The 25,915-nt window shown below is 43.2% G+C and overlaps 2 protein-coding genes across 7 annotated transcripts in view; both read right to left on the reverse strand.

Moving 5' to 3' along the window:
- LOC140428528 (uncharacterized protein SCO4629-like) overlaps positions 1 to 12,505 on the reverse strand; it is a 31,879-nt gene extending 19,374 nt beyond the window's left edge. For 2 of the 5 annotated variants that reach the window (XR_011948808.1, XR_011948809.1), the window contains exons 1-3: positions 8,854 to 12,505; positions 4,353 to 4,447; positions 1,137 to 1,260 (exon numbers count right to left, since the gene is read on the reverse strand). Coding sequence is in view for 3 of the 5 variants with exons in the window: in XM_072515091.1 (XP_072371192.1) it covers positions 1,137 to 1,260; positions 4,353 to 4,424 (196 nt within the window). In the remaining 2 variants the exon portion in view is untranslated. The remainder of the gene's footprint in view (positions 1 to 1,136; positions 1,261 to 4,352; positions 4,448 to 8,853) is intronic. The other 3 variants (XM_072515091.1, XM_072515092.1, XM_072515090.1) reach the window with 3 other exon arrangements.
- Positions 12,506 to 12,911: 406 nt separating this feature from the next.
- mtg2 (mitochondrial ribosome-associated GTPase 2) lies at positions 12,912 to 25,392 on the reverse strand. 2 transcript variants are annotated; one of them, XM_072515093.1, is made up of 7 exons: positions 25,253 to 25,392; positions 23,759 to 23,986; positions 22,015 to 22,162; positions 20,140 to 20,255; positions 19,847 to 20,065; positions 15,624 to 15,762; positions 12,912 to 13,700 (listed from the first exon to the last, which is right to left on the reverse strand). In XM_072515093.1, the coding sequence occupies exons 1-7, from the start codon at positions 25,259 to 25,261 to the stop codon at positions 13,303 to 13,305; spliced, it is 1,257 nt and encodes a 418-aa protein (XP_072371194.1). In that variant the 5' UTR covers positions 25,262 to 25,392; the 3' UTR covers positions 12,912 to 13,302. The 2 variants fall into 2 exon arrangements, with proteins under 2 accessions (XP_072371194.1, XP_072371195.1); XM_072515094.1 differs by lacking the exon at positions 25,253 to 25,392 and adding an exon at positions 24,987 to 25,004.
- Between the last annotated feature and the right edge of the window lie 523 nt (positions 25,393 to 25,915).

Here is a 25,915-nt window from a genome sequence, read left to right on the forward strand (position 1 = left end):
ATTCTAGGTATTTGTAATAATGAGCTTTTTTTGTAATAATGTGTAAAGATTCTGTTTAAAGTGCAAAACCTTTGCTAATTCTTGCAAGCGAGCAACTTAATCCCCTGTACCTCAATAGAAGAAACTCTGTACCAGGGTTGAAGCAGCAGTTTATAATTTTGAATTTTATGCATTATTTACTTTAAAACAGTGGGATGTGGGTATCACTGCCTGAGGCAACATTTATTATCCATCCCTGATTGCTCTTGAACTGAATGGCATGGCCATTTCAGAGACAACCTGGAGTCACATGTAGACCAGACTAAGTTAGGGGGCAGGTTTTTTTAAGGATGGATTTTAAGCGATCAAGATGGATTTTTATGACAATTAGACTTACAATGATTTCAAACTTTGCCATCTGCCATGGTGGGATTTGAACCCATATCCCCCGAGTTTTACCCAAGGTCTCTGGATCGCTAACACAGTGAAAATACCACTCACCACTGCCTCCCCCTATGTAACTGGTGCAGTCTTAACAAGTGGTCCTTTGGGGTTGTGAAAATATCCGTTACATTTCACCTATTTTTCCCTGGAAAAGTGGAAGCCAGCAGCTGGAAATGAGTGGGGTAGGGAAGGTGGCTGCAGGACACATTGCACTCTACATCCAAGATCTTCCTTAGGCTGGCCTGGATTTGGACAAACAGCCAACAAGTGTAAGAAATGCATAAGTGTGCAAATCAAAGCCCTACCCTGGTTATTGGACCCCCAAGAACAATTCTGAGGTACAAATGGGTGGAGCAAACTTCAATGCCTGAATTCACTCTTCCCATCCTGGATTTTTCATGAATATGTAATTTATAAAATAGCAGGTGTTGGCAAATGTATTTGCCAAATTAGGAAGAGCAGAAACTTGAGTATGTTTACCTATACATTGTTGAAGTTGAAGAGACACAACAAAAATAACCAAAGGAGATTTCGAACATCTTTCAAACATAATCCGTACAAACACAATAGAAATGCCATAAGTGCAAAGTTGCGAACAAACAACATCATACTATGATCTATAGCAGAAAATGCAGTCGTGCCAAAATATATTATTATGCCATTTATGCAACAGAAATTTTATCCAGATATAATTAAGACGTAATATTTCTTACCTACTGTATGGTTTCCCAGGTAGCCGGTAAATAGTATCTGCGGAGCCCAATTTTCAAGGTAAAGATTTGCAGCTCTTTCAGCCACTCGAATATCATGACACCCCAGACCTATTATTACATCACTCTGGAAACACAGAGACACTCAATCAGGCTACTTGCATTTACTATTAACAGTCTGCACATCAATAGTAACACAAATGCTCAAAAACAATTTGAAGTGTCGTCAAAATGCGAAATAAGCTTAAGAATGACTGATGGAAATTAAAGCGTGTGCATCAACCTGCAATGCTGGGCTCGATTGAATAGCCACTCATGAGATTTGTGATGCTCGGTATGCCTCGTAAGACCTAACGAGACCTCACTGGGCGGGATCCAGATTTGCATATTTACGTGAGCAGTTAGGCTCACATAAATATGACTGCGCCGGATTTTCCCAGCGTGGAATTGAACGCCCGCACCTGGGAAACCGCGCCAAGGCGTCGTTTCGCATTAGTCCACACAAACCCAGGCCATCGGAGGCCCCCGGTTGGTCGGGCTCTTGGCAGGGTGCTACCCTGGCACTCCCACTGAGCTCGCCAGTGCAGGAAATGAGGTAAGTGCAGCCTCTGCGGGGCATTTCTCGTCGAGGCCAAACCAAAAATAGAATCCCATTTGATAGCGAGGAGGTCCTCATCTCTGAACGCACCAAGAAACACTGCTATTCGCGCCCCAAATGGAACTCTTATTCCCATGTTAAATCATGCCCGCCACCTCTGCATGGTAATAGCACACCTGGATAGGAGGGCATTCCAGAATGGGGCTAAGGAATTAAGCTTCACTTTGCCTTTGCCAGACCTGCAAAATGTTTGACGTTACCTTCAAGTGGAAAATTTCACAGCACCAAACCTTCTCAATCTAAATGAATGCAAAATCTCACCCAAAAGGATCAAGAAAATGTTAGTCCTAATTACGGAATTAATTTCTTCTTGTTTTGCCAAGTGACAGCTTTGCTTATTACAGCGCAACACAACACAGAGTCCAGCTTCTCCCCGAGGGAGAGCCTTCACAGACATGATGAACATGATGCCATGATGTGTACAATAGCTTTTTTTAAGCTCTTGCGACTGCCACACATTTCAGGCACATCAGTACTCTTCAGCCCCCAGGAATAAGGTCTCTAAAACTGAAGCTATTTAGGTAAATGGAAAAAATTGTTTTTTTTACATTTTTCCAATTAAGGGGCCAATCTACCTACCCTGCACATCTTTGGGTTGGGGAATGAGACCCACACAGACGCGGTAAGAACATGCAAACTCCACACAGACAGTGACCCAGGGCCGGGATCGAACCCGGGTCCTCAGTGCTGTGAGGCAGCAGTGCTAACCACTGCACCACCATGCCGCTCCAGAATAATTAATTATGGCTTGTCAAATACCAGTCATTTTTCACATCTGAAACAACATCATTCCTCATAATTGAAAGACAATTTGCATTTGTTTCTCCTTTGTCATCTGTGCGCTATTTTAACAGGACTTCTTCTGAACAAAAATACTACAGGTTGTCATGAAAATGTCACTTTAAGAAATGTTTGGCTGCTCATGTTACTGCAGTGATGTCAGAGTGTGGGTGGAGCTGAGCTCTGGCTCTGCTTTTTAGTTTCACTTTGAGAAAAGCTCGGGTGTGTCTGTGTTTTGTTTGGTTTCATTTTAGTGTTGGAGCTGAAGCCAGACAAAGCAGGTGTACTGTTGTTCTCTCTGCCATGAAAAGACTATCTCTTGATCATTTGGTGATTTCAGAATTATAAATGTTCTCAGTAGTGAATTTAAACCTGATGTGCTTCTGTTAAAAGGTGTTTCTTTTGTCTTCTGGATGTTTGGGAATTTATTAAGGATTACTTAGTGTTGTATTCTTTGGGGGTTGTATTTGAATTAATGGTTGCTAAGATGTTCACTGTATGTTTTAAAAAGGTTAACTTGAGTTCATAGAATAAACATTGTTTTGCTTTAAAAAATACTTTTCGATTTCTGCTGTACCACACCTGTAGAGTGGGCCGTGTACTCCCCATACCACAACCAAAAGTTGTGGGTCAGGAGAACTCCATGATATACTTTGGGGTTCTCTAAACCCTGGCCCATAACAAGGTGTTGAGAGAAAATTGAGTTTTGTATATATGTTTTGCACTTTTTGAACATGCCTATTTATGCTGGTAAAGGATACATGAACAAATACATTGTTTCTGTATACTATCACCTCTTTTCCATCTGTGCAAAACGCTAAGCAAGTTTCCCATGGAAACATTGGTAGGACAAACCATACATACACTTGACATAAATGGAGGCCAAAATAATCTGATGTATACATCTATACCTTCACTGTCCTGGAGTTGAATTTACTCGCTATGATATTTGAACAATAACTTGAACATTTAACATATATAAACATCCTAAGGCACTTTGCAGGAGGATAATCAGATTAAATTGACTATGCCAATGGAATAGATTTTGGAGCAGTATAAGATTTTCAGGTTGGTCTTAAGGGGCAACAGAGGGATGGAGAAGTGGAGGGATTCAGGAGGGCATTTCAGAGCTTAGGGCCCAAGGTGGCTAAAGACATAACAATAGTTAGATAAAGGACATAGGGGATATGCAAGAGACAGAGTTGGAGGAACACAGGATTTATGGAGGGTTGGTAAGGATGAAGATGTGAAGGGATTTGAACATGAGGATGAGAATCTTAAGTTGGGGGCTTTCGAAATCAGGAGCCAGTGAAAGCCAGCAAGAACAGGGGTGATAACGTGAGTGGGACTTGGTGCTAATTGAAAAAAGGGCAGCAGAGTTTCAGATTAGCTGAGGGTTACTGAATGCGGAGGATAAGAGGCTAACTAAAAGAGTTTAGGAATAGTTAAGTTCTGAAGGCAACAAAAGCATGGAGGTAGGCTTTCTCAGCAAATGAGCTAAGCCAGGGCCAGAGATGAGTGATATTATGGAGACGGAAGTAAACGGTCTTTGCAATGAAGATGTTTTGGGACCATTGGTTTAGATTATAGGCATTTAGCACATAGTGGTTTCAAAGTCTGTTTCAGCTTAAAACAGTGGTCAGGAAGGAGCATGGAATCAAAGGTGCGTGAATGGAGAAAGCAAAATAATTTTACAATAATTAATAACTTGATTGCTTATCGTTGTAGTTGTGCTAATGCACAATTTGTCTTTCTGCCTGTCATTTGTAAAGCTTTCCTACCTGTTCAAGAGGTTGTCCCAGTCGAAGGTAATTCCATAACACTTGTGCCCATTGCTTGCAGTCATTATCCATGCCACTCACACCATCTCCATCAGCTAAAATAAAGAACCAAAATTATTTCAGTGCCATCTTATTGAAGGAGTAGGAAATGGAAGTTCAATTAGGCTGCAGTCCTATTGCAGCTACCGGTCTTTGATTTGTGTGCTTGAGCGATAATGAGGAGTTATTAGATCTAAGATGTACAGCCAAATGTGTGCAGCAATGGAACACAATGGCACAAACTAGCTCCACAAGTGTGTGCTTGAATGCATCAGTACTCTCTAACCTGTGTTACTGGACTGAGGATGGGAGCATCGCTAACATTTAAAATGTTGAAAAGTCTGTTTAAAAAGTAGCCAAAAGATCCAACAGACTTCACAAGCACTTTTGAAATGTGATTTTGGACCAGATTACAGCTATAATGCACATGTAGGTTCTGCTCATACCATTCTGAGATGGGCCCTGAGTACAGCTCACACTGCTTTGGTTTCAATGTGCTCCAATTGTGAAGTTTGTTACTACTTTTAAATCAATACACACCTCAAACCATTCTGCATCAACAACACCCTCAAACTAAATATGTTTCAGGTAAAGTAGTCAGCATTTCTGCGACATTTCAATGATAATATTGGGGTTTACTCCAGTGACATGATGAACTGTCCAAATTTGACCTTCCAACAATCAAAGCTTAAAGTAGTGCCTGGAAAGAATTTGCCATGGAAATTGAATCCATCTTACATCTAACTACAAATCACGGTAGCACAGTGGTCAGCACTGTTGCTTCACAGCGCAGGGGTCCTGGGTTTGATTCCTGCTTGGGTCACTGTCTGTGCGGAACCTGCACGTTCGCCCCCGTGTCTGCGTGGGTTTCCTCCGGGTGCTCCGGTTTCCTCCCACAAGTCCCGAAAGACGTGCTGTTAGGTGAATTGGACATTCTGAATTCTCCCTCCGTGTACCTGAACAGATGCCGGAATGTGGCGACTAGGGGCTTTTCACAGCAATTTAATTGCAGTGTTAATATAAGCCTACTTGTGACAATAATAAAGATTATTATTATAAAAACTGAATTACTTACTGAATTGGGGCTTAAGTGGGGATTATTTTTTTTAATATAAACTTAGAATACCCAATTCATGTTTTTCAATTAAGGGGCTATTTAGCGTGGCCAATTCACCTACCCTGCACATCTTTTGGGTTGTGGGGGCAAAACCTACTCAAACACGGGGAGAATGTGCAAACTCCACACGGACAGTGACCCAGAGCCGGGATCGAACCTGGGATCTGGGCGCCGTGAGGCAGCAGCGCTAACCCACTGCGCCACCATGCTGCCCTTAAGTGGTGATAATTGGTTTCTCGCCACGCTATGGCTGTGCACTGGTTGCATCACAAACCGTTTGGCACCTGCCGCAGATCTCGTTTTTGGCCACTCTCATTATTCACTGGCCTCATTACGCGTGAGCGAGAGCGCAAGGAGGCTGGAGAATCGTGCCCCAAGTGTCATTTTGGGCATGTTTGGCAAGGTGTTTCCCACCGGCATTTTGGGTGAGATCCAGACCTATGTTCACCCCCACGTAGTCATTTTGTGGGGAGCGTGGAGAGTTTCTCACCAATCAATCCCACACTTCAAATTTTTTCCTGCAGGGGGGAACCAAACTCAACCGCCAGGCCTTCTACTCAAGAGATTGGGCCTTTATTTGGAAAGTGTGTCCGGTCTCAAACTGAGGTTGAGGGTCCCGCACCCTCCCTTACCCACAGACAATGCAACTCCCCACAGAAATCGGAAACCCCCAAGGGGGAACCTTCCCCATCACTGAAGGTTATTGTGAGCCTTCCCCTCTCCATCACCCAGGGTAAGGGTGGCGCTGCCCCACATCCATCCATCCTTTTGGGAATCGTGGCACTACCTCGCCCCTCCCCAAGTGAGCATATCCCACTATACGGTCGCTGAGGGCTGCCCACCTTCAGGGATCACCCTTTTAGGTCACCCCCTTCACTCCCCCAACCTTCATGATGCCCCTTCATATATCCCTTTGCCACCCCACGCTTCACTCCCCCCTTTCATGTGTATAACCCCCACCCTTTGCACTGCTAATCTGGCATCCTGGCAATGCCAAACTGGCACTGCACCTGACATCCTGGCAGTGCCAAAGATAGCACCCCAAAATTGCAGGTTTGGTACTGCCAGGGCGCCCGGGTGTCCTGCCCCCTACCGCTCAGGGGGCTCCAATGGCCTCCAAGCCCCCTGGAATGGCCAACATACCTGGTCTCTGTTTGAGGAGACCAGTACTAATCGGTGCCCGGGTGAGGCCTAGCTGGTGACTCACGGGTGCCGGGAGATTGAGGCCTCAAATTGGCGCACATATTTAGATGGGCCAAATGGCTCATTTAAATATGATTATCTGGATCATGCCCGGTGAGGGCGTGGTCCAGTTCATGCCGGGGGCCACGGGCCGGGTGACCTGCACCCGCTGTGAAGCCCATTTTGGGCCTCACCCGCGATGCTCCTGGTGCAACGGGATCGGAGCCGGATGCTACAGGGTGGAAAAATTGCGCCCCTAGTCTCCCGAAAGAAGCAGTTGATTTTCACCTTCGCTCAATCTGAAGACTATTTCCCAGATATGGTCACTTTCACCTCAGTGTGATAATTACTTGCTGGATTTAGCTCACAAACGTACTTAAAATTGGATGTTTTTTGGGGATAGGGCTGTCTCAGAGTTCAGGTAAATGTAGGTTGTTGGGGGCCAAGGGTTCGTTTTTTAAAAATTTCGAGTACCCAATCCTTTTTTACAATTAAGGGGAATTTAGCGCAGCCAATTCATTACCCTGCACAACATTTTGGGTTGTGGGGGTGAGACCCACAGAGATACGGGGAAAATGTGCAAACTACACACAGACAGTGACCCGGGGCCGGGATCGAACCCGGGTCCTCAGTGCCTTGAGGCAGCAGTGCTATCCACTGTGCCAAAGTGCCGCCACGGGAAGCCAAGGGATAGCTTCATGCAAACTTCTGTAAGTATAGTCATCAATATACTTGAATGTGTATTATAGTCCTTCGTGAAGTGTTTGTTTGGCATTTCTTTTACGTTAATAAATATTCTTTATTAATTGTTCGCACAACGCCTGGACGGTTTCTCACTGGGTTGTACACCGTTCCTTACATTAACCAGAAAAAACACATACACCTCTCTGAACCGGTGGTTACTCTTCTGTGTTTTGAGCTATCTTGCATGCACCATCAGCGTAGTTTGTAACATGCCTCTTTAGTCGGCCACTTGTGTCGACTTGAACTCCACCCACCCAAAAAAGACCATCCACCCACTTCAAGGCATCTCATTGACTATCTGTGTAGTCAAGGTCAGTTTGGAAAAATGGTGCACATTCCCTTTCAAACTCACTCCAGCACCCTCCCCCTGTCACCCACCAACTTCCCACCATCCTCTTTTACCCACATAATATCACCTTTAATCTCCCTTTTGTCCCTCTTGAACCTGCCCTCACACCCTGCATTCTATCTCGGTTCACCTCCACATGTCTCCACTCCCCTCAGAGCGAACACCCGTTACTACCTCTGTGCCCACCCTGCCCTGCTACCTGAGCGGTCCCCAAGAAGGCGGAAGCAGGACCGACTGGCCTCAAACGTGTGGACAGAGTGAAGCTCACCCGATGCACACCAGTTATATACAGTCATAAAACTGAACCTTCTGTTTTCCCGCTGGTGGGGAACTTAATCTGGAGGGCGGACTTAATTCTGGCAAGGTAGCCTTTGAATGGCCAATGCACGAGATGCAGGAAACTCGACCCACATTTAACCTGCCTTGAAAGTCAGGAGAACAGAATTCCAACAGTTTATCCTGCCATTGGGATACAGATTTTTTGCCTTCTGCCTGACGCGACCCTGGCAGCGGGCGAGAGCGGAAAATCTGTCTGCCCATCATGTTTAGCATAATTTGCTGAAAATTGTAATTTTGCATAAAAGTTCCTAGGGACATGGAAACTGTTGGTATCTGAGTGATAAATTACTTGCTGCCATAAATCAGTTGGACCTCCTCACTGAGTCACTAAAGTATCCCATTGTGACCAGAAATGATGCACCACTCTACCCTCTTCTGGAATGTTTAAAAAGATTGCTATCATGATTTTCCTCTCCTTTTAAATGAAATGAACTACAAGCTGAAAACAAAACACGAGGAAGATCAACACAATGAGTCGAAATATGAAAAACGTATGCTCGTTTCCAAGATCTAGAATTACACCAGGGCGAGAAGATCTTGCTGAATTCAAGCAATCTTAGTTGAATGATTTCGATCTCTGCATTGCGCTCTGTCTGTAACCTCCCGTAATGCACCAATGTGCAAAAGAATAACACCTCAGGAACCAAATTAATCTTAAGTCTGATTTGTTGAGGAAACAGTGAAATGTAATCATGAGTCGGAAGAAGACACAAGCCCTCGAATCCCTTTACCTGGTTATTGCTGGAATGGCTGCTGGGCACTGGTTCCAAGATCTGTTCTCAGGGCCAAGCATAGCATGATGCCTGCCGCCCGGGGTAACCGCACAGCATCTGCCTCCCTTTGTTTGCATCAATAATACTGTCATCTGACCTGTCAGTGAGCGGAGGTGACTTACTCCCGTCTCAGCTCTTCCCATTCAGCACCTCCTCTGCGTCATGCCCGATTCTTCTCGCCTCCCGGAGGAAATTCCGGAGGGGGGGGACGGGGGACCATTTTCTTTGGACTGTTGTTCAAATCTCTCCCACTGCAGCAAACTGCAAAATTGGCAAAACAAAAGCAACGTCAACGCAATTTTGTGCAGGATCAACACAGGCTAATAAATATGTATGAGGTTTTTTAAAAATGTGACAATAAAGGATTCGTAACAATGCAGATAAAGTGCATGGTATGTTCAATCTTAAATACACTCGTTAGTTTTTTTTTTAAGTGTGCATTTTCAAGTTGGAATGTGAACCCCATGAAACTACATTTCTGGTGAAAGGGTGCACATGCCTATTGTTTCTTTCGGTATTACTTAGATCACTGCTCTGTGTTTCTAAAGATCTTTTCAACCTTTGGCTTCACCCAGTCCTGAATTATTTATTTTGACTACTCTATAGATTTGATTTCCCACCTTGGTTGTGTCCGTACATGACGGATCCTGACCGTTCAATATTAAAACTCATGCAATGAAAGTGTCAGTGGCCGCAGGTACGCAGAATGAATTGTGACAGGAGGCAGTGATTTTTTTTTTAAGGACTTGCATTTACATAGCGCCTTCCATGACCTCGACATACTTTGCAATCAGTCGAGTATTTTGGAACTGAAGACGTTCTATTTATTGGACTTGAAACACTCACCCGGTTTGTCACTATTTGTTTTAGAAATTAAATTGTATAATTTTAGAGAGTGCAGAGACAGACCTGGGAGTTAATGCACACCGATTTTTTAAAATACCAGGGTAATTTATAAAAGCTGTTTAAAAACTCACCTACGGGATCCTTAGCTTTATCGGCGTACGCAGAAAAGGAAGCTCTGCTAACGCTTCACAAATCACAGGTTAGGCCTCAGCTGGCTAACTGCTCAATTTCAGCATCATACTTCAGAATGTGAAGGCATCAGAGAGGGGGCAGAGGAAATTTACCATAATTATACCAGGGCTGAGTGACTTCAGTTACGTGACGAGACTAGGGGGGCTGGGATTGTTTTCACAGGAGCGGAAATGGAGATTTAAGGGCAGTGTTCTAAATGATGAAGGGTTTTGCGAGTAAGAGAAGTTGTTTTCCCTGACTAGAATCATAGAATCACTACACTGCAGAGGCCATTTGCCCATCGAATCTGCACCGACCGTCTCGGAAAGAACACCTTACCTATTTATCCCTGTAACCCCACCTATCCTTTTTTGGACACTAAGGGGCAGTTTAGCATGGCCAATCCACCTAACCTGCATATCTTTGGGCTGTGCGAAGGAACCGGAGGAAACCCACACAGACACGGGGAGAACGTGCAAACTCCAGTCACCCAAAGTCAGAATTGAACCCGGGTCCCTGGCGCTATGAGGCAGCAGTGCTAACCACTGTGCCACCCCTTGCGACCCAGTAAGTGGGTCAATAACCACAGGGAACAAAGTCAGAAGTAGAGAGAGATGAGGGAATTTTGTTTTTAAAATGCAGCAGATTATGATCTGGGACATACATTGACTGAAAGGGCGGTGGAAGCAGATTGTATAGGTTATCGTACAGGTTCAGTCGGCAGTTAGGAAGGCAAATGTAATCTTAGCATTCATGCCAAGAGGGCTAGAATACAAGCGCAGGGATGTATTTCTGAGGCTGGATAAGGCTCTGGTCAGACCCCATTTGGAGTAGTGAGAGCAGTTTTGGGCCCCGTTGCCAAGAAAGTAAGAGCTGGCCTTGGAAATGGGCCAAAGGGGGTTCATAAGAATGATCCCTGGAATGAAGAGCTTGCCATATGAGTTGAGGACACTGGGCCTGTACTCATTGGCGTTTAGAAGGATGAGGGGGGATCTTATTGAAACTTACAGGATACGGAGAGGCCTAGAGTGGATGTAGAGAGAATGTTTCCACTAGTAGGCAAAACTAGAACCAGAGGCCAGAGCCTCAGACTAAAGGGACGATCCTTTAAAACGGAGATGAGGAGGAATTTTCAGCCAGAGGATGATGAATCTGTGGCACTCATTGTCGCAGAGGGCTGTGGAGGCCAAGTCACTGGGTGTCTTTAAGACAGAGATACATAGGTTCTTGATTAATGAGATATGGGGTTATGGGGAGAATGGGGATGAGAAACATCAGTCATGATTGAATGGCAGAGCAGACTCAATGGGCCGAACGGCCTAACTCTGTTCTTATGGTATAGTACTTTCAGAAGGTAGTTGGATAATCTTGATAAGATAGAGTTTGCAGAGGACAATGTGGAAACAATGGGGAAATGGGGTTAATTGGGTAGCTTTTTCGCAAAGCCAATACAGGCACAATGGGCCAAATGGCTTCCTTTAGTGCTGTAAAATTTGGATTCTAATAAGCTTTAAATTTACACAGCGTAATGTTTTTGATCCAATTCTCCATCTAGGTTTTCTTAACTTCTGCACTTCCTTTATCTTTGCACATCAAATTTGTACAATTTGTACGAGCTGTTTTAACTGGCAACAAACTGTTAAAACTTTGCCTATTTTCCGATACTATGTAAAGATTCTTTAACTCTTTTCCAATTCACAGCATTGCTAAACATCCACAACAAATTCTGAGTCAGGCCCAATAGGATACATGAGAAGCAACATGAGACTTGCTGGAGTAGGTATTTACACACTGCTTGAATTTGACACCATGTGAAGTGTGATCCCAGTGCAGTGCCTAAATACAATTTAAAAATATTTCAGGGATTCCTGGGACCTCTTGGGCATTTAAAAATAAACCTGCAGATAAATATTTAAACTGTACTGACACACCTATCTAAATTTCAAGTGCTGGGAAAAGAATTTTTGGCAAATGCGCATGGACAAGCGTCTCTCCTGGGCAAGAAAATTGCTGAAGTTCCAGCTAGACATCGTAGACTAGGTACTGCCTGCCTGGAACCCAGCACTGGTTTATGACACACCACAACAACTTACATCTACAAATCAAGAAAGTACCCTGAAGAACTGACATTACATTTCAACCAAAGACAAAATAAATCTTACCAGGATTTGAAACTAAAGTACTTAGTATATTCCTAGACTGCCTAAAAGCAGACTCATCAGGTGGCTAAAATAGACCAGTAAAATTAACATAATTCTCAAGCAATTAATTTAAAAGATTAAATGGTTGGTTTAATCTCATTGTTGGTTTGTGGGAAATAGCTGTGCAAAAGATGACTGCCTTGTTTGCCTGCATTACGAGTGCGCTTCAAAGTAATTCATTGTATGTGATGTGAGAGGCATGGGTGACAAAATATAAAACCACTTGCACAATAAAACAAAAATAATTTGCAAAACCCATCACTTACATAGGAAACCAGGAATTGTTGGACGTAAAAAGGCCAAAGCTCTATCTAATTCACCTTCTACCATCTGGTAGTTGAATTATGCAATAATGCAGGGATAATACAGTTGTTTGCTTATCAGGGCATTCAATCTCTATCAATTAGTCTGCAACAGACCCAGATATGAGGTTAAGAACACTACTATTTCATGCCCCCCCCCTTCCCTCCCTCCTCACAGCTCCCAAAGTGGTGGAACATTTTGAGGACGATTGGGGCAGTCATCTGTTCCTTCCGATCATGCTTCAATTACTCAGACTGTATTTTTAAATATTTTCAGAAAGGTTTCCACATGGCCCCCTGCAAATTTGTCCTTTTCAAAAACATCCACCTCCCTTCTGAAAGTTACAATCAAATCTGTTTTCACCCTTTCAGCCAATGAGAATTCCAGATCACAACCTGTTGCATTTTGCTTGTGAATATCAGTACTATTTCTATTGTAACAAAATCTTGGCAATAATATGCATTTCTGAAGAATAAATATACAAAGAACCACAGATACTTCATCACTTTGTATTCGGAACAAAAGGATCTCACAATTTGTTTTTTTACAGATTTAATTATTTACTTTGGATATATATTTTCGTAAGTATAATTTTACAGGACACCACGGTGGCACAGTGGTTAGCACTGCTGCCTCACGGCACCAGGGACCTAGGTTCGATTCCAACCTTGGATGACTGTCTGTGTGGAGTTTGCACGTTCTCCCAGTGTCTGCGTGGGTTTCCTCCGGGTGCTCCAGCTTCCTCCCACAGTCCAAAGACATGCAGGTTAGGTGGGGTTTCGGGGGTAGGGCGGGCGAGTGGGCCTAGGTAGGGTGCTCTTTCAGAGGGTCGGTGCAGACTCGATGAGCCGAATGCCCCCTTCTGCACTGTAGGGAGTGTATGATTTTACCACTTGACAGGCACGCAGCCTTTAATTTGGGTGCTCTCCAGATATCCATCATAAAGTTCCCTGAGATGCATTAAAAGTTCTTCAACATTTGCACCAGTTAGTGCAGATACTGGGATTATTACACACTGCTTAAATTTTTCTCGAAGCAGAACGAAGTTGGTTTTGGATTCTGGGAGGTCAATTTTGTTCGCAATGACACAAAACGGTCTCTTGGATAATCCTCTCTCATACTGCTCCAATTCATATTTTAAATCTTCCAGCTGCTGCCAGGGTTCCGGTGTCGATAGATCGAGCACAAATAGCAGAAAGCGACAGCGTTCAATGTGTCTCAAGAAGGAAATTCCGAGGCCCTTGTTCCTGTGAGCCCCTCTGATGATTCCAGGGATGTCTGCAACTACAGAAAGAATTGCACCCTTAAAATGCGCAGTAGCACTCACTTCAAATAGTTTGCAATGTAAAAATAGTTTATAACTTGTTCCATTCTGTGCTTTTTAAATGAAATAGCAAACGGCATACAAGTACATGATTTTGCATTTTAAAATTAATAAATGGTGGCAAGTTCTTCATCAAAATGCTAAAAACCACACAAAAACACTGAACAGTTACTTTTCCTCTTTAATGTGAAAATTTGTAAGTTGGAACTACAGTGCATTGTCCACTTTCTTCACCTCACTATTGGCAGCCATTCCTTCAGCTTTCTCGCTCCTAAACCGCTTTGCTGCTCTGCTTCTCTACACTGTTGGAAACCTACTTCTTTAGCAAGTGTCATCTTGTCTCTTCTAATATTTCCTTCTTTGGCTCAGGGTCAGTTTTTGCTTGATTACATTCTGTGAAGCGCTTTTTGCTAAGGAATCTTTTGATATGTGCAAGCCTACTGAAATGGAATAAAGAATGAGGATGGACTGTTTGGCTATTCAATATTGCGGAGCAACTGAGGAGTGCAAGGAAGGATGGTCCACACTGCAGGCATAAAATACCATCGTTTAGGGCGGCACGGTGCCGAGGACCCGGGTTCAATCTCGGCCATGGGTCACTGTCCGTGTGGAGTTTGCACATTCTCCCGTGTCTGCGTGGGTCTCACCCCCACAACCCAAAGATGTGCAGGGTAGGTGGATTGACCACACTAAATTGTCCCTTAATTGGAAAAAACTAATTGGGCATTTTAAATTTATGAAAACAATAAATGAAATACATAGTTTTGACTACAGTAGTTTTGATGCTGTTAATGGAATGGAAACCAAATTGCAGCAGTCTTTTTCAAATCAAGAAAACAAATTAGCTGCCAGCGACTTATCCCAAATACCAGACATGGGGTCGAAGAACTAGTTCCGGATGATCCTGGAGTCTCTTGCTTATCTGCACACTGTCAAAACTGGCCCAGAGCAAAATCCACCCAGGGGTTCCTTGAGCAGTGGAGAGGCAAAGGCCAGGGAGGGATTCTGGTGAACAGAACCAGTGAGAAGAGGTCCCATCTTAAATGAAAGACTGAAACGATGTTCAAAACTGAACAAAATTCAAACGGGTAGATACTTCTTTGTTGTAATGATTACTGTGGATGCTGGAAATCTGAAATAAAATCAGGGAGCTGGACAAACACAAGAGACCCAGCAGCATCTGTGGAGAGAGAAACAGAGTTAATGTTTCAAGTCCGTATTACACTTTTTCAGAATAAGAGAGAAAGGAAAATTATGGATTTTATACTATTTAAGAGGGGGTGGAGCGTAAAGGTAAGATAACAGGAAGTGTTAAGTTTTTAGTATTACTATTAACACTCGCTTTGTCTTGTGTCCATGGCATCTTTGTCAAATCTCTCCTAGCTCCCACCTATCCTGACCTATTTTGCTCCATCTAATCTAACCCCTCTCAAACAGTATAAAATCCATCACATTTCTCCCTCTCTTTAGCTCGGAAGTGTCATACAGACTCAAAATGTTAGCTTGGTTTCTCTCGCCACAGATGTTGCCAGACATGCTGAGTTTACCCAGCATTTTCTGTTTTAATTCTTTGGTGCAAGTCCCTTGTGGAGGCTTGCGCATGAAGAGTGGTCATCTCGGCAGGTGACAAAAACTGCCTTCCGTGGAAATACACCTTACCAAGGGGTCCAGCACTTAAGATTGCTGCAGAGCGGATCTGGTTAAAAAAAAAAATAATGGAGTCCCAAATCAGAAGCCTGGATTAGAAGCACTACACCCCAATCATATCAACAACTATCAGACTTACTTGTAAGGAGAGGAGAAAGTGCATACAATTCTAAACCATTATAAATTTCAAACAGAAAATAAGGCATTTAAAAGTGCACTTGTAAAAGAAGGCGTACCTGCAATCTGTTCAAAGTCTTGATAGTGTATTACACCAACATGAGGATTTAATGTAGTAAATGGGTAATCAGCTACCGCTGGCCGGGCATTTGAGATAGCTCGCAGAAGAGAAGATTTTCCAGCATTGGGAAAGCCAACCTGATCACAAAAGAAAATAATGTTTAGTTTCCTTGTCAAGTAATGTAAAATAAACACATTTCAGTCAAATTTTTAAAAAAGGTAATAAAAGCCATTCACAAATATTAGCTTCCAATAGCTTCGATAACTATTAGAAGATTAGTCCCCAACCGACTCCCCCACCCCTTCCTGCACTTCTCCCAAATTTGCTGAAGCAATAACAATGAAAACATTGTTGGTGGGGGGGGGGGAACCACCTGATGATGCATTGGTAAATCAAAGATGATAAGGTCTCGTGCTCAGTTGCTGGTTTACCCTTATAACAGGCCCAATCATTCTGAATTAGATCATAAGAATCTCTACATTACTTCTTTTTGATGGAAATTTTCAGCATAGTAAGAATTTTTTCGGGACAGTGAAAACAAACTGGATACATTTGACATGAAGTACAGAGGGGAATTAATCTGTCTGCCTTTTCTTGCAAACAGTTCCTCACTGGATTATTAGACAATACATCCAAGGATTTCAATATGTTAACATATGCAAGCCTGCCACTGAAGTAGGAAACTTTATTGTTATTCCTAATGGATGACCTTATATGGTCTGATTTTTTTGAGAACACTCGGGACTATTAGGTCACAACTGACATTTTCTGATTAAAGTAGATGGTAAATGTCATGGTACTGTGAAAGTACCACAAATCTGGGGTCTGCACAACATACTCCTTGTTCAAGGTTCTTTTGCTTAGCAGACCTCATATCCCATAAGAACCTACTATACTACCTTTACTGCCCAATATGATATTGTTACTCTTTTCATTCACCCCAAGGGCCCCATTGTGTGCACTCAGTGTGGTGATCTCAGACATGCTCCCGTATACACTCCTCCTATTTCTGTAAGACCGACTGCTGAGCACACTAATGAGATGGGGACAATTACAAACCAACAAACAGGTTTATTCCGAGTAAAATGTGATTAGTTAGATCACCGTGTGCATAGCAAATTTTACCTATCGGCCTTTACAACTGCAAATTACAAACAAAGCACATTAATGCTTCAGAAAAGGGTTTCTGACAGAGTATAAGGAAGCCAAGACCTTTCTGCCTCACTATTCTACTATGACTCTCTTTATTCCACAGAAAGAAGGAATGATGCCAAAAGCTTGACATCGCAGCTCCGCCCTCAGCTGTTGGGGTTGTTGTAGGATTGTCTGGTTGAACTGTCAAAGCTACGTGCAACTCAGCCAGCTCCCCTCCCATTGGTTCCGGTGCCATGACAACCAGCTCATCTGACTAGAATACTACGGTACTAAGCTGGTCTTACAGGGGGCGAGTGATCCCTATTATTTCAAACAGATACATCAAGAGTATACACAATTCTGGACATTCCGAATTCTCCTTCAGTGTACTCGAACAGGCGCCATAGTGTGGCGACTGGGGGATTTTCACAGTAACTTCATTGCAGTGTTAATGTAAGCCTACTTGTGACACTAATAAAGATTATTAATTATTATTCCGTTAACCACTTTATTTCAACCAATATTGTTTTTTTTCAAAAAGCTGATCATCTTGCCTTTTATTCCATTGCTATTTGTGGAAACTTAAATCAGCTGCCATGTTTCTTTATATATCAGCAACTGCACTTGTACTTCATTGGTTGTAATGCGCATTAGGAGTTTATGAAGTGTGCTATATCAATCAAAGTTGTTTCATTACTTAATTCCACAGTGAAGTGTGTCATGAGCTTAGTCATTGTAAGTTACTCACCACTGGGCTGATCGCACAATGGTTCTCATAATGAGAATATGCTTAGCACAAAATTAAAATGATTAATAATACTGACGGCACTGTTTTAAGGTATGTCAAAGGGGAGCATGGGGATGGGAAAATAATCTGTCGGTTGGTCACTTCCTAGCAGTCAATCAAGGCCACGGGGCAGAATTTCATCCTACTCTCTCAATTAGGGACGATGATGCTGAAAGAAAGCTTAAAAGAGGCATCTTATTTTAAATTGCAATTCAAATTACATTCGCGTTACCATCTCTTAAAAATCTTTAAATCTCTTAATATGCACCATTCAAGTTATTAGTATCAGGTACAAATCCATCCATTCATAAGCAAATCACGTAGAATGCAATTCGTAGTCCCTTTCAGGCATCATTAAAAAGAATGTGTCCGATAACAATGCGCACTTGCGATGCCAAGGCAACCAAGGCTATGGGCAAAGTGGTGGGAAATGGAATTAGAATACTTAGGTGGTTGTTTTTGACCAGAGCGCGCAATGGGCCTTTTCTGTCATAGTGACCTATATGACTCTGGGGTGGAAATAGATTTATTTTGAACATTAGGCCTTTTAATAGTTGGGCAAAAGTTCAGTCATACTTTGCCATAAGTGATGAATAATTTGAATGAGAAATCAGACTCTTGTGCCAAATATCCATACTTCAGATACTAAACAGTTGCAGAAATGCTAGATTGCTGAGAGAGGCAAGGGAGCAAATTGCAGAACCATTGACAAAATCTTTTCCAGGCCTCTCTGAACACAGGATTAGTCCCGGGGGTACTGCAAACATGATGTCGTTGTTTAAGAAGGGGGCAAAGGATAACCCAGGAAACTACAGACCAGTCAGCTTGACATCAATAGTGGGAAAACTGATGGAGGCCATAATACGGGATAAGATAAATATACACTTAGAGAAAAGTAAGTTAATACTAGACAGTCAACATGGCTTTGTCAAGGGCAGGTCACGTCTGACAAATTTAATGAGTTTTTTGACGAGGTGACACAGGCAGTAAATGAGGGTAGTGCTATGGATGCTGTATATTTGGACTTTAGAAAGCATTTGATATGGTACCACATGGCAGGTTGATCAGAAAATTAGAAATGCTTGGGATTGATGGGTCCTTGGCAGCATGGATTAGAGGTTGGCAAAGAGATAAGAAACAGAGGGTAGGTACATATGAGCATTCTCAGACTGGAGACGATTGGATAGTGATATTCCCAGGGCTCAGAGTTGGGACTCATGCTTTCTTCTGATTTAGTTAAACAATTTAGAGGTGGCTCTTGAGAGCAAAATCTCTAAATTTGAAAAAATGAAAAAAAAAGAAAAATCGCTTATTGTCACAAGTCGGCAGCAAATGAAGTTACGGTGAAAAGCCCCTAGTCGCCACATTCCGGCACCTGTTCAGGGAGGCTGGTATGGGAATTGAACGCACCCTGCTGGCCTGCTTTAGAAGCCTGCTATTTAGCCCTGTGCTAAACCAGCCCCTAAATTTGCAGATTATACTAAGCTAGGGAGAATAGTGAATTGTGAGGATTGCACTGAGTGACTTCCGAGGGACGTTGACAAGTTGGCCAAATGGGCAGACACCTGGCAGATGAATTTCAATGCAGAGAAATGTGAGGTAATATATTATGGGAGAAGAAACATGGGAAGACAATACAGGCTCAAAGGTACAACTTTGAGGGGAGTACAGGAGCTCGGGGTTCAAGTGCATAATTCTCTGAATGTGGCCAAGCAAGTTGAAACAGTTGTTAAGAAGGCTTATAGGATCCTGGGATTTATAAATAGAGGCACAGAGTATAAAAACAAGAAAGTGATGCTACACCTCTGCAAATCATTGGTCGGACCATGTTTAAGAGGTGACCTTATTGAGATTCTGAACAATTTTGACAAGGTAAAGAAGGATATTCTGTTTCCACTAGTTGATAAGTCAGTGACGAAGGGGTCATAATTTCAAGATGGCCAGCAAGAGAGCTAGGAGTGAGATGAGGAGAAACCTCTTTAACAGAGAGTTGTTGGGATTTGGAATGTGCTGCCTGGGAGAGTGGTGGAGGCGGATTCCATAGGAGGTTTCATTAGAGAGCTTGATATATATTTGATAGTGATGAATGTAGAGAGCCACGGAGAGGGGGCGGGAAAATGGGACTAGCCAAGTATCTCTTTTGGGAGCCGGTGCAGATGTGACGGGCCGAATGGCTTCCTTCTGGGCTATAAAATTCTCTGACTCTATGTAGCTTTGCGTTAAGGGAGGTATTTTGAGTTACAGCATTGCACTAAGTTGTTGAAAATTGGCAGAGAAAAATAACTTTCATCTTTACATACCATGCCAGCATGAGCCATAGTCCTGAGCTCCAGCTGCAAGACCCGCTGCTGACCAGGATCTCCTGGAGTGGCGGTCATCGGTGCCCTGTTCTCGTTGGACAGAAAGAAACGATTTCCCTTGCCGCCAAGCCCGCCATATGCCACTACATATTCCTCTGCGTGAGATGACAGATCAGCAACTATTCTCCCATCTTCCTTGACGACAGTACCAAGCGGTACCTAAGAGCATAACGGCGATTTAATTTAGCCAATAGAACCCCAAAAATAAAAGATGCAAAACTTTGGCTACCCACCATTACATAAGTGTGAACTGCATTTCTTCCGTAACAATTTTTACTTCCTCCAGAATCTCCGTTATTGCCACGATAAAGGGACATGACAGTTGACAGTGATTTTATTTGTCGGGCGACTGGAAACAAGACAATATTATTTGAAATTTAAAAAAGAGATGTTACCAAACAGAAAGCAAAAACCACCTTGGGGTTGAAATGTAATTCTTTTATCAATTCAGAAAAACACTTAAGCTTTTGCTTTAGTTTATAGCTAGCACAATTATTTTTACCTCCGCCATCAATAACATTTCACAGCAGTGAGAATAAAACCCCGCCATGGGATGCACACCTCATAAAGGCAAGTGTTGTGCAGCCTTTTGATCTACATGACTAAAGCAATACTAATAGGACAACAGACTGTGAAGCTTTGTTGCTGTGACAACCATTATTATTCCACAAATGAAACAAACTAACACCACTTCTTTCCACCAGCATTTTATTCTGGAAAAGCTGCCGTAATTTTTTCTGAATTGTCCAAAAATAGCTTGTGATGATGACATTCAAAAACCTAAACAAGCAGTTCACTATTATTACAGGGTACAGAAATTTTCTACCAATCGACCCTATTTACTATGTTTTCTAAGTTTGGGATCTAAATGTTTATGTATGCAAATGGGATTTTTTTTTTTCCATTATATAATTAAACAGATTTTTCACCAATCTACACTCACCTGCTTTCAGAATATGGCCACCCTTCATTAAACTAAAGTCCTGTTTGCCTCTTGGACCAGCATTAGTGTACAGGAAAACTAAACATTATTTTCTGTTGTGGTAAGGGTGGACATAAAGATCCGTGCTCTCCCAGTATCCTGGTCAATATTTATCCTTCGCCAATATCAAATAAAAACTGATCATCATAGGTTGTCGCTCAAAAATCTCAAGCCTTAAAGAACACAATTTATGCCAATATCTATTCATCTAACCTCATCTCTTGCCATCTCAGTCAGTGCGTGTCACCAATTTGGTCTCTCTCATGGTTCACTCCAACAGGAGATTATTACAGCTCATGATGAGCATATCTGACTTAACCTAGTCATTAACCTCATTACTGTTTCTGGAACCTTGCTGTGTACAAATTGGCTGCCACATTTCTTTACACTACAACAATGCCTACATTGCAAAAAAAAAAAAAACGCTTTATTAGCTGTGATGTGTTTTGGAACTTTTAGAGACCATGAAAGGCACTATAACAGTTTGTGTTCTCTATTTTCGCTATAACATGAACTAAATCGTATAACATAAATATATTCCATTATACTAATGCTTCCTCTTGTCAACTTAATAAAATAGACTGTAGTCTTTGTACAAAATCATTGTGAAGTGCATGACATATAATGACAATTTAGACAATCATTGTTTGATCAACAGAAACAATGATAAACAACTCAAACCAGACAAAGCAAAATGAACAGTAAACTGCACTATACATTCATAAAGATTTGTTTTCTTTTCTTTCAAATCTTCTTTCTTTACAAGAAGGACATTTTTAAAGTATTCAAAAGCAGCAACAAGTTAAAATATTGTCCTGTGAGTCTACGAAGAATCAACAATTTCTTTAAAAGGCACACCAACTTCAGCATGGTTCAATTAACCTCAGGGTGGGTGGGAAAGGAGGCTGCCAAAAATCACCCAGGTTTCTCTTTATGGCTATCCAGCATCCCTTGAAGTGAGTTGTACGCACTCAGGTTTGGCTACGATGCCCTCCAGCATCAAACAGCCTACTGACATTCACAACCTGGGCACATTGATGAATAATGGCCGCTCCTAGAGCGCAGCCAACACCCACAGAACTGTAATAATAATTATTATTATTACCAGACAAAAGGAGCACTCTACCTTTTAAAATAACATGTCCTCCATCCCCTCCATTTCCACCATCAGGTCCTCCAAATTCTTTGCGAGGCTCACTGTGAAAAGTGCAGGTTCCATCACCGCCTCTCCCTCCAAACACAGTGACTTTACGTTGATCCACAAAGTACCGGGTCTAAATGATAAGAAGTTTAAGATCTACAAATAATTTTACAATCCCAATCTCTGATAAACCTTCTCAAAGAAAGCTCTAATCAGATGGATAAAGTCCCACTCAAAAAGTGATAAAAATGGTCTTTCTTTTTGTGACTGAGCTTTCTGTATTTATATTCACTTTGGTTGGCAATTTGTGGTCATAGATACCTTAACCAAAGCCCCAAATTATGCAGTAATTACAATGGTTAGGTTATCAGCACTCCACTTTATTTAGGAGTAAATTGGACAGCAATTTCCAGCATTTGCAAAAGGAAGGATAAACATATGGATGATAATGGCATAGTGTAGGTTAGATGGCTTTTGTTTCGGTGCAACATCGTGGGCCGAAGGGCCTGTACTGCGCTGTATTGTTCTATGTTCTATGAAGGTTAAAGGCTGAAATGGGAAAACTGGGCTGGGATTCTCCAGTTCCCCAGCTGTGTATACCTCGGGGGCGTGCTGTTTGCTGCCAGTGGGATTCCCTCTTCCCACTGTTTCTCAATGGGATTTCCCATTGAAGCCACCCCACGCCACCAGGAAACCCACAGGCGGGGGTGCACTGCCAGCAGGAAAGGAGAATCCCAAAGGCCGGAGAATTCCAGCCCTGATGTCCAACTTGCCCTGACATTCCTGAAGCTGCATTACACTGGCACCTCCCCAAAACTCTTGGTGTTCAAATACATGGAAGGGCATGGAGTTTTAGATCATTGGATACTCCCTGAACACTTCTGAAGGAAGTTAGGGCTTTTCCATTCAAATTTAACAGCATGGTAAATTTTAATTACTATCAAACAACCTATTTGGCACTTTTTCAAATGCAGAGTCTCATTTCTTTAAACTTGTATTTGCTTCTCGGAAGTCTTTTTAATTAAAAAAATGTATTCTTCTCATGTGCTCTTAAACCCATATCTTTCCCCAGCTTTATTTTGCTATCTCTACATGATTTTATATTTACTATTCTAACTTAAAGTTGTCTGGTTTAGACTTTGCATGTTTCAGTAAAGATTCTTCAATTCGATTGCTTAATGAGACACGGGCCCCAGATCCCAGGCCGAGGATACCATACTGTTTGACTCTCTACTAATGGCAAGTTCCAAATTCAAATTCCACGTGGAGTAGGTAAACAAATAAAATTGTAATGAATGGATACCACCATTTATTTTCTGCTGACCACAGGCCATTAGAAGGCTAATTTAATTCCTTTCCCCATCATCTAAATGCATAACTGTTAAATTTACCAAGACATCTGGGCAGCATGGTGGCACAGTGGTAGCACTGTTGCCTCACAGCGCCAGAGGTCCAGGTTCGATTCCGACCTCGGGTGACTGTGTGGAATTTGTACATTCTGTCCGTCTCTGCCTGGGTTTCCTCCCATAGACCAAAGATGTGCAGGTTAGGTGTAGTGACCATGCTAAATTGCCCGAGATGGGGTTACAGGGATGGGGCCTAGGTAATGTACTCTTTCAGAGGGCCGGTGCAGACGCAATGGGCCGGATGGCCTCCTTCCGCACTGTAGGGATTCTATGAAATTCTATGAAATCTGAAGATTTTAAGAATGATGGCTGATTAATATTACCAGTTTCTTTTCAGAAAGCTCCTTCTTCTTCCGGATGCCTTGGGCCTTGGTGTATTTTAAATCACTCGTGGTGAAATTTTGTACTGAAGTGTTGGCATGGGAGAAAGGCAATAGATTCCATGTCACGTGTTGGCATAACGAAACACCTTCTACCGAAGTCTTTAGTGGAACCCACTTTCCCAGTGACAGGATCTGACTAAGGAACATGGTCGGCTGGCCAAAATGAACCTTTAAAAAAAAGAACAACTTGTATTTATACAGCTCTTTTGGCATTGCAAGACATCATAAAATACTTTGCAGGAGTGTTAGCAAACAAAATTTGACATTGAGGCAGATAAGAAGATATTATGCAAATAACTAAAAGCTTGGTCAAAGAACTCGGCTTTCAGGAGCATCTTAAGGAAGGAGGTAAAGGTATACGGAAGAATTATAGAGCTATTTGCAGATGGCACAACAGCCAACAATGGAGCAAAGGGAAGTAGTGAGGTGCAAGAGGCCAGAATTAAGGAAAACAGAAGCCCGAGAGGGTTGCAGGGCTGGAGATGACAGAGACAGGGAGAGGTGAGCCCATGGAGGGATTTAAATATATTGATCATTTAACAAATGCGATACAGTACATTAGAAATTGTCACTATGAAATTCCTGACATAAAAATGTAACGATGCTTAAAGGCATCACTACCAGACACGACTTCAGGGGACCATCAAGGCTGCTCTCTCTCACCTCACCCCAATTCTGCGCATACATGGGGATATGTCAAAATAGGTGATTTAAAATCTTGCCAGCTACAGTGTAGAAAAAAATCAGGGTGAGCTTGATGGGCTAAGTGACTGGCTGTCATGTCCATCTTTTTAATGTATCAAACCATGGATTAAAAATTTTCAACACTAGCCTCCCAGATTTTTAAGGCTCAAATTTTTTAGAATGTTGCCAACAAATTCACCGAGCTGACTGACAGATGATTTCACTTGGGTCATTCCCACATTTGCTCTACAAGACCCAGCCCCTCCAAGTTCAATACTGGGAAACTACTCTTTGCCCAATTTCCATTTCTTCCAGTTGCAAGCAGCCATTCAGTTTCTATGTGAAGTGCCTGAAGGAGGTTCCAGACGTTATTTAAATACAGGTCTTTCCTCTTTCATGCTGTTTTATTTTAAAGTTTCTCCCCAGCAGGGTAGAAGACTATTTTCTCCTTTACAATATATACGTTTAAGAATTTAAATCATACCTGAGAAAGGCTTTAAACTTTCCTAATGCTTGGACACCAGCATAGACTGAGTGTTTGGGAAATCAGTAGCAGAGGCCCGCAGGCGGACGGGGGTATAACGCGAGTCCGGGGATTTACCTGCGGCCTGTCGTTCTCTGGCAGATATTAGCAGCATCAGATCTGAAGGAAGGGGGGGGGGGGGGGGGGGGGAAGCGGCTCTCAAAGGCGCACCAGGGAGCCAACAAAGCGGCAGCGGCACCACAAACCACCCGCCTCGCAATACTCACCAGCTTCATCCACTGAGACCGGGCCCAGTCTGACCACTCCCACTGAGACCGGGCCCAGTCTGACCACTCCCACTGAGACCGGGCCCAGTCTGACCACTCCCACTGAGACGGGGCCCTGGCTGACCACTCCCACTGAGACGGGGCCCTGGCTGACCACTCCCACTGAGACCGGGCCCAGTCTGACCACTCCCACTGAGACCGGGCCCAGTCTGACCACTCCCACTGAGACCGGGCCCAGTCTGACCACTCCCACTGAGACCGGGCCCAGTCTGACCACTCCCACTGAGACGGGGCCCTGGCTGACCACTCCCACTGAGACGGGCCCTGGCTGACCACACCCACTAAGGCGGGGCCCTGGCTGACCACACCCACTAAGGCGGGGCCCTGGCTGACCACTCCCACTGAGACGAGGCCCTGGAAGACCACACCCACTAAGGCGGGGCCCTGGCTGACCACTCCCACTGAGACGGGGCCCTGTCTGACCACTCCCACTAAGTCAGGGCCCTGGCTGACCACACCCACTGAGAGGGGCCCTGTCTGACCACTCCCACTAAGTCAGGGTCCTGGCTGACCACTCCCACTGAGACCGGGCCCAGTCTGACCACTCCCACTAAGGCGGGGCCCTGGCTGACCACTCCCACTGAGACCGGGCCCAGTCTGACC

The sequence above is a fragment of the Scyliorhinus torazame genome, chromosome 8 (genome assembly GCF_047496885.1).
Source record: "Scyliorhinus torazame isolate Kashiwa2021f chromosome 8, sScyTor2.1, whole genome shotgun sequence".
Classification (NCBI taxonomy): Eukaryota; Metazoa; Chordata; class Chondrichthyes; order Carcharhiniformes; family Scyliorhinidae; genus Scyliorhinus; species Scyliorhinus torazame.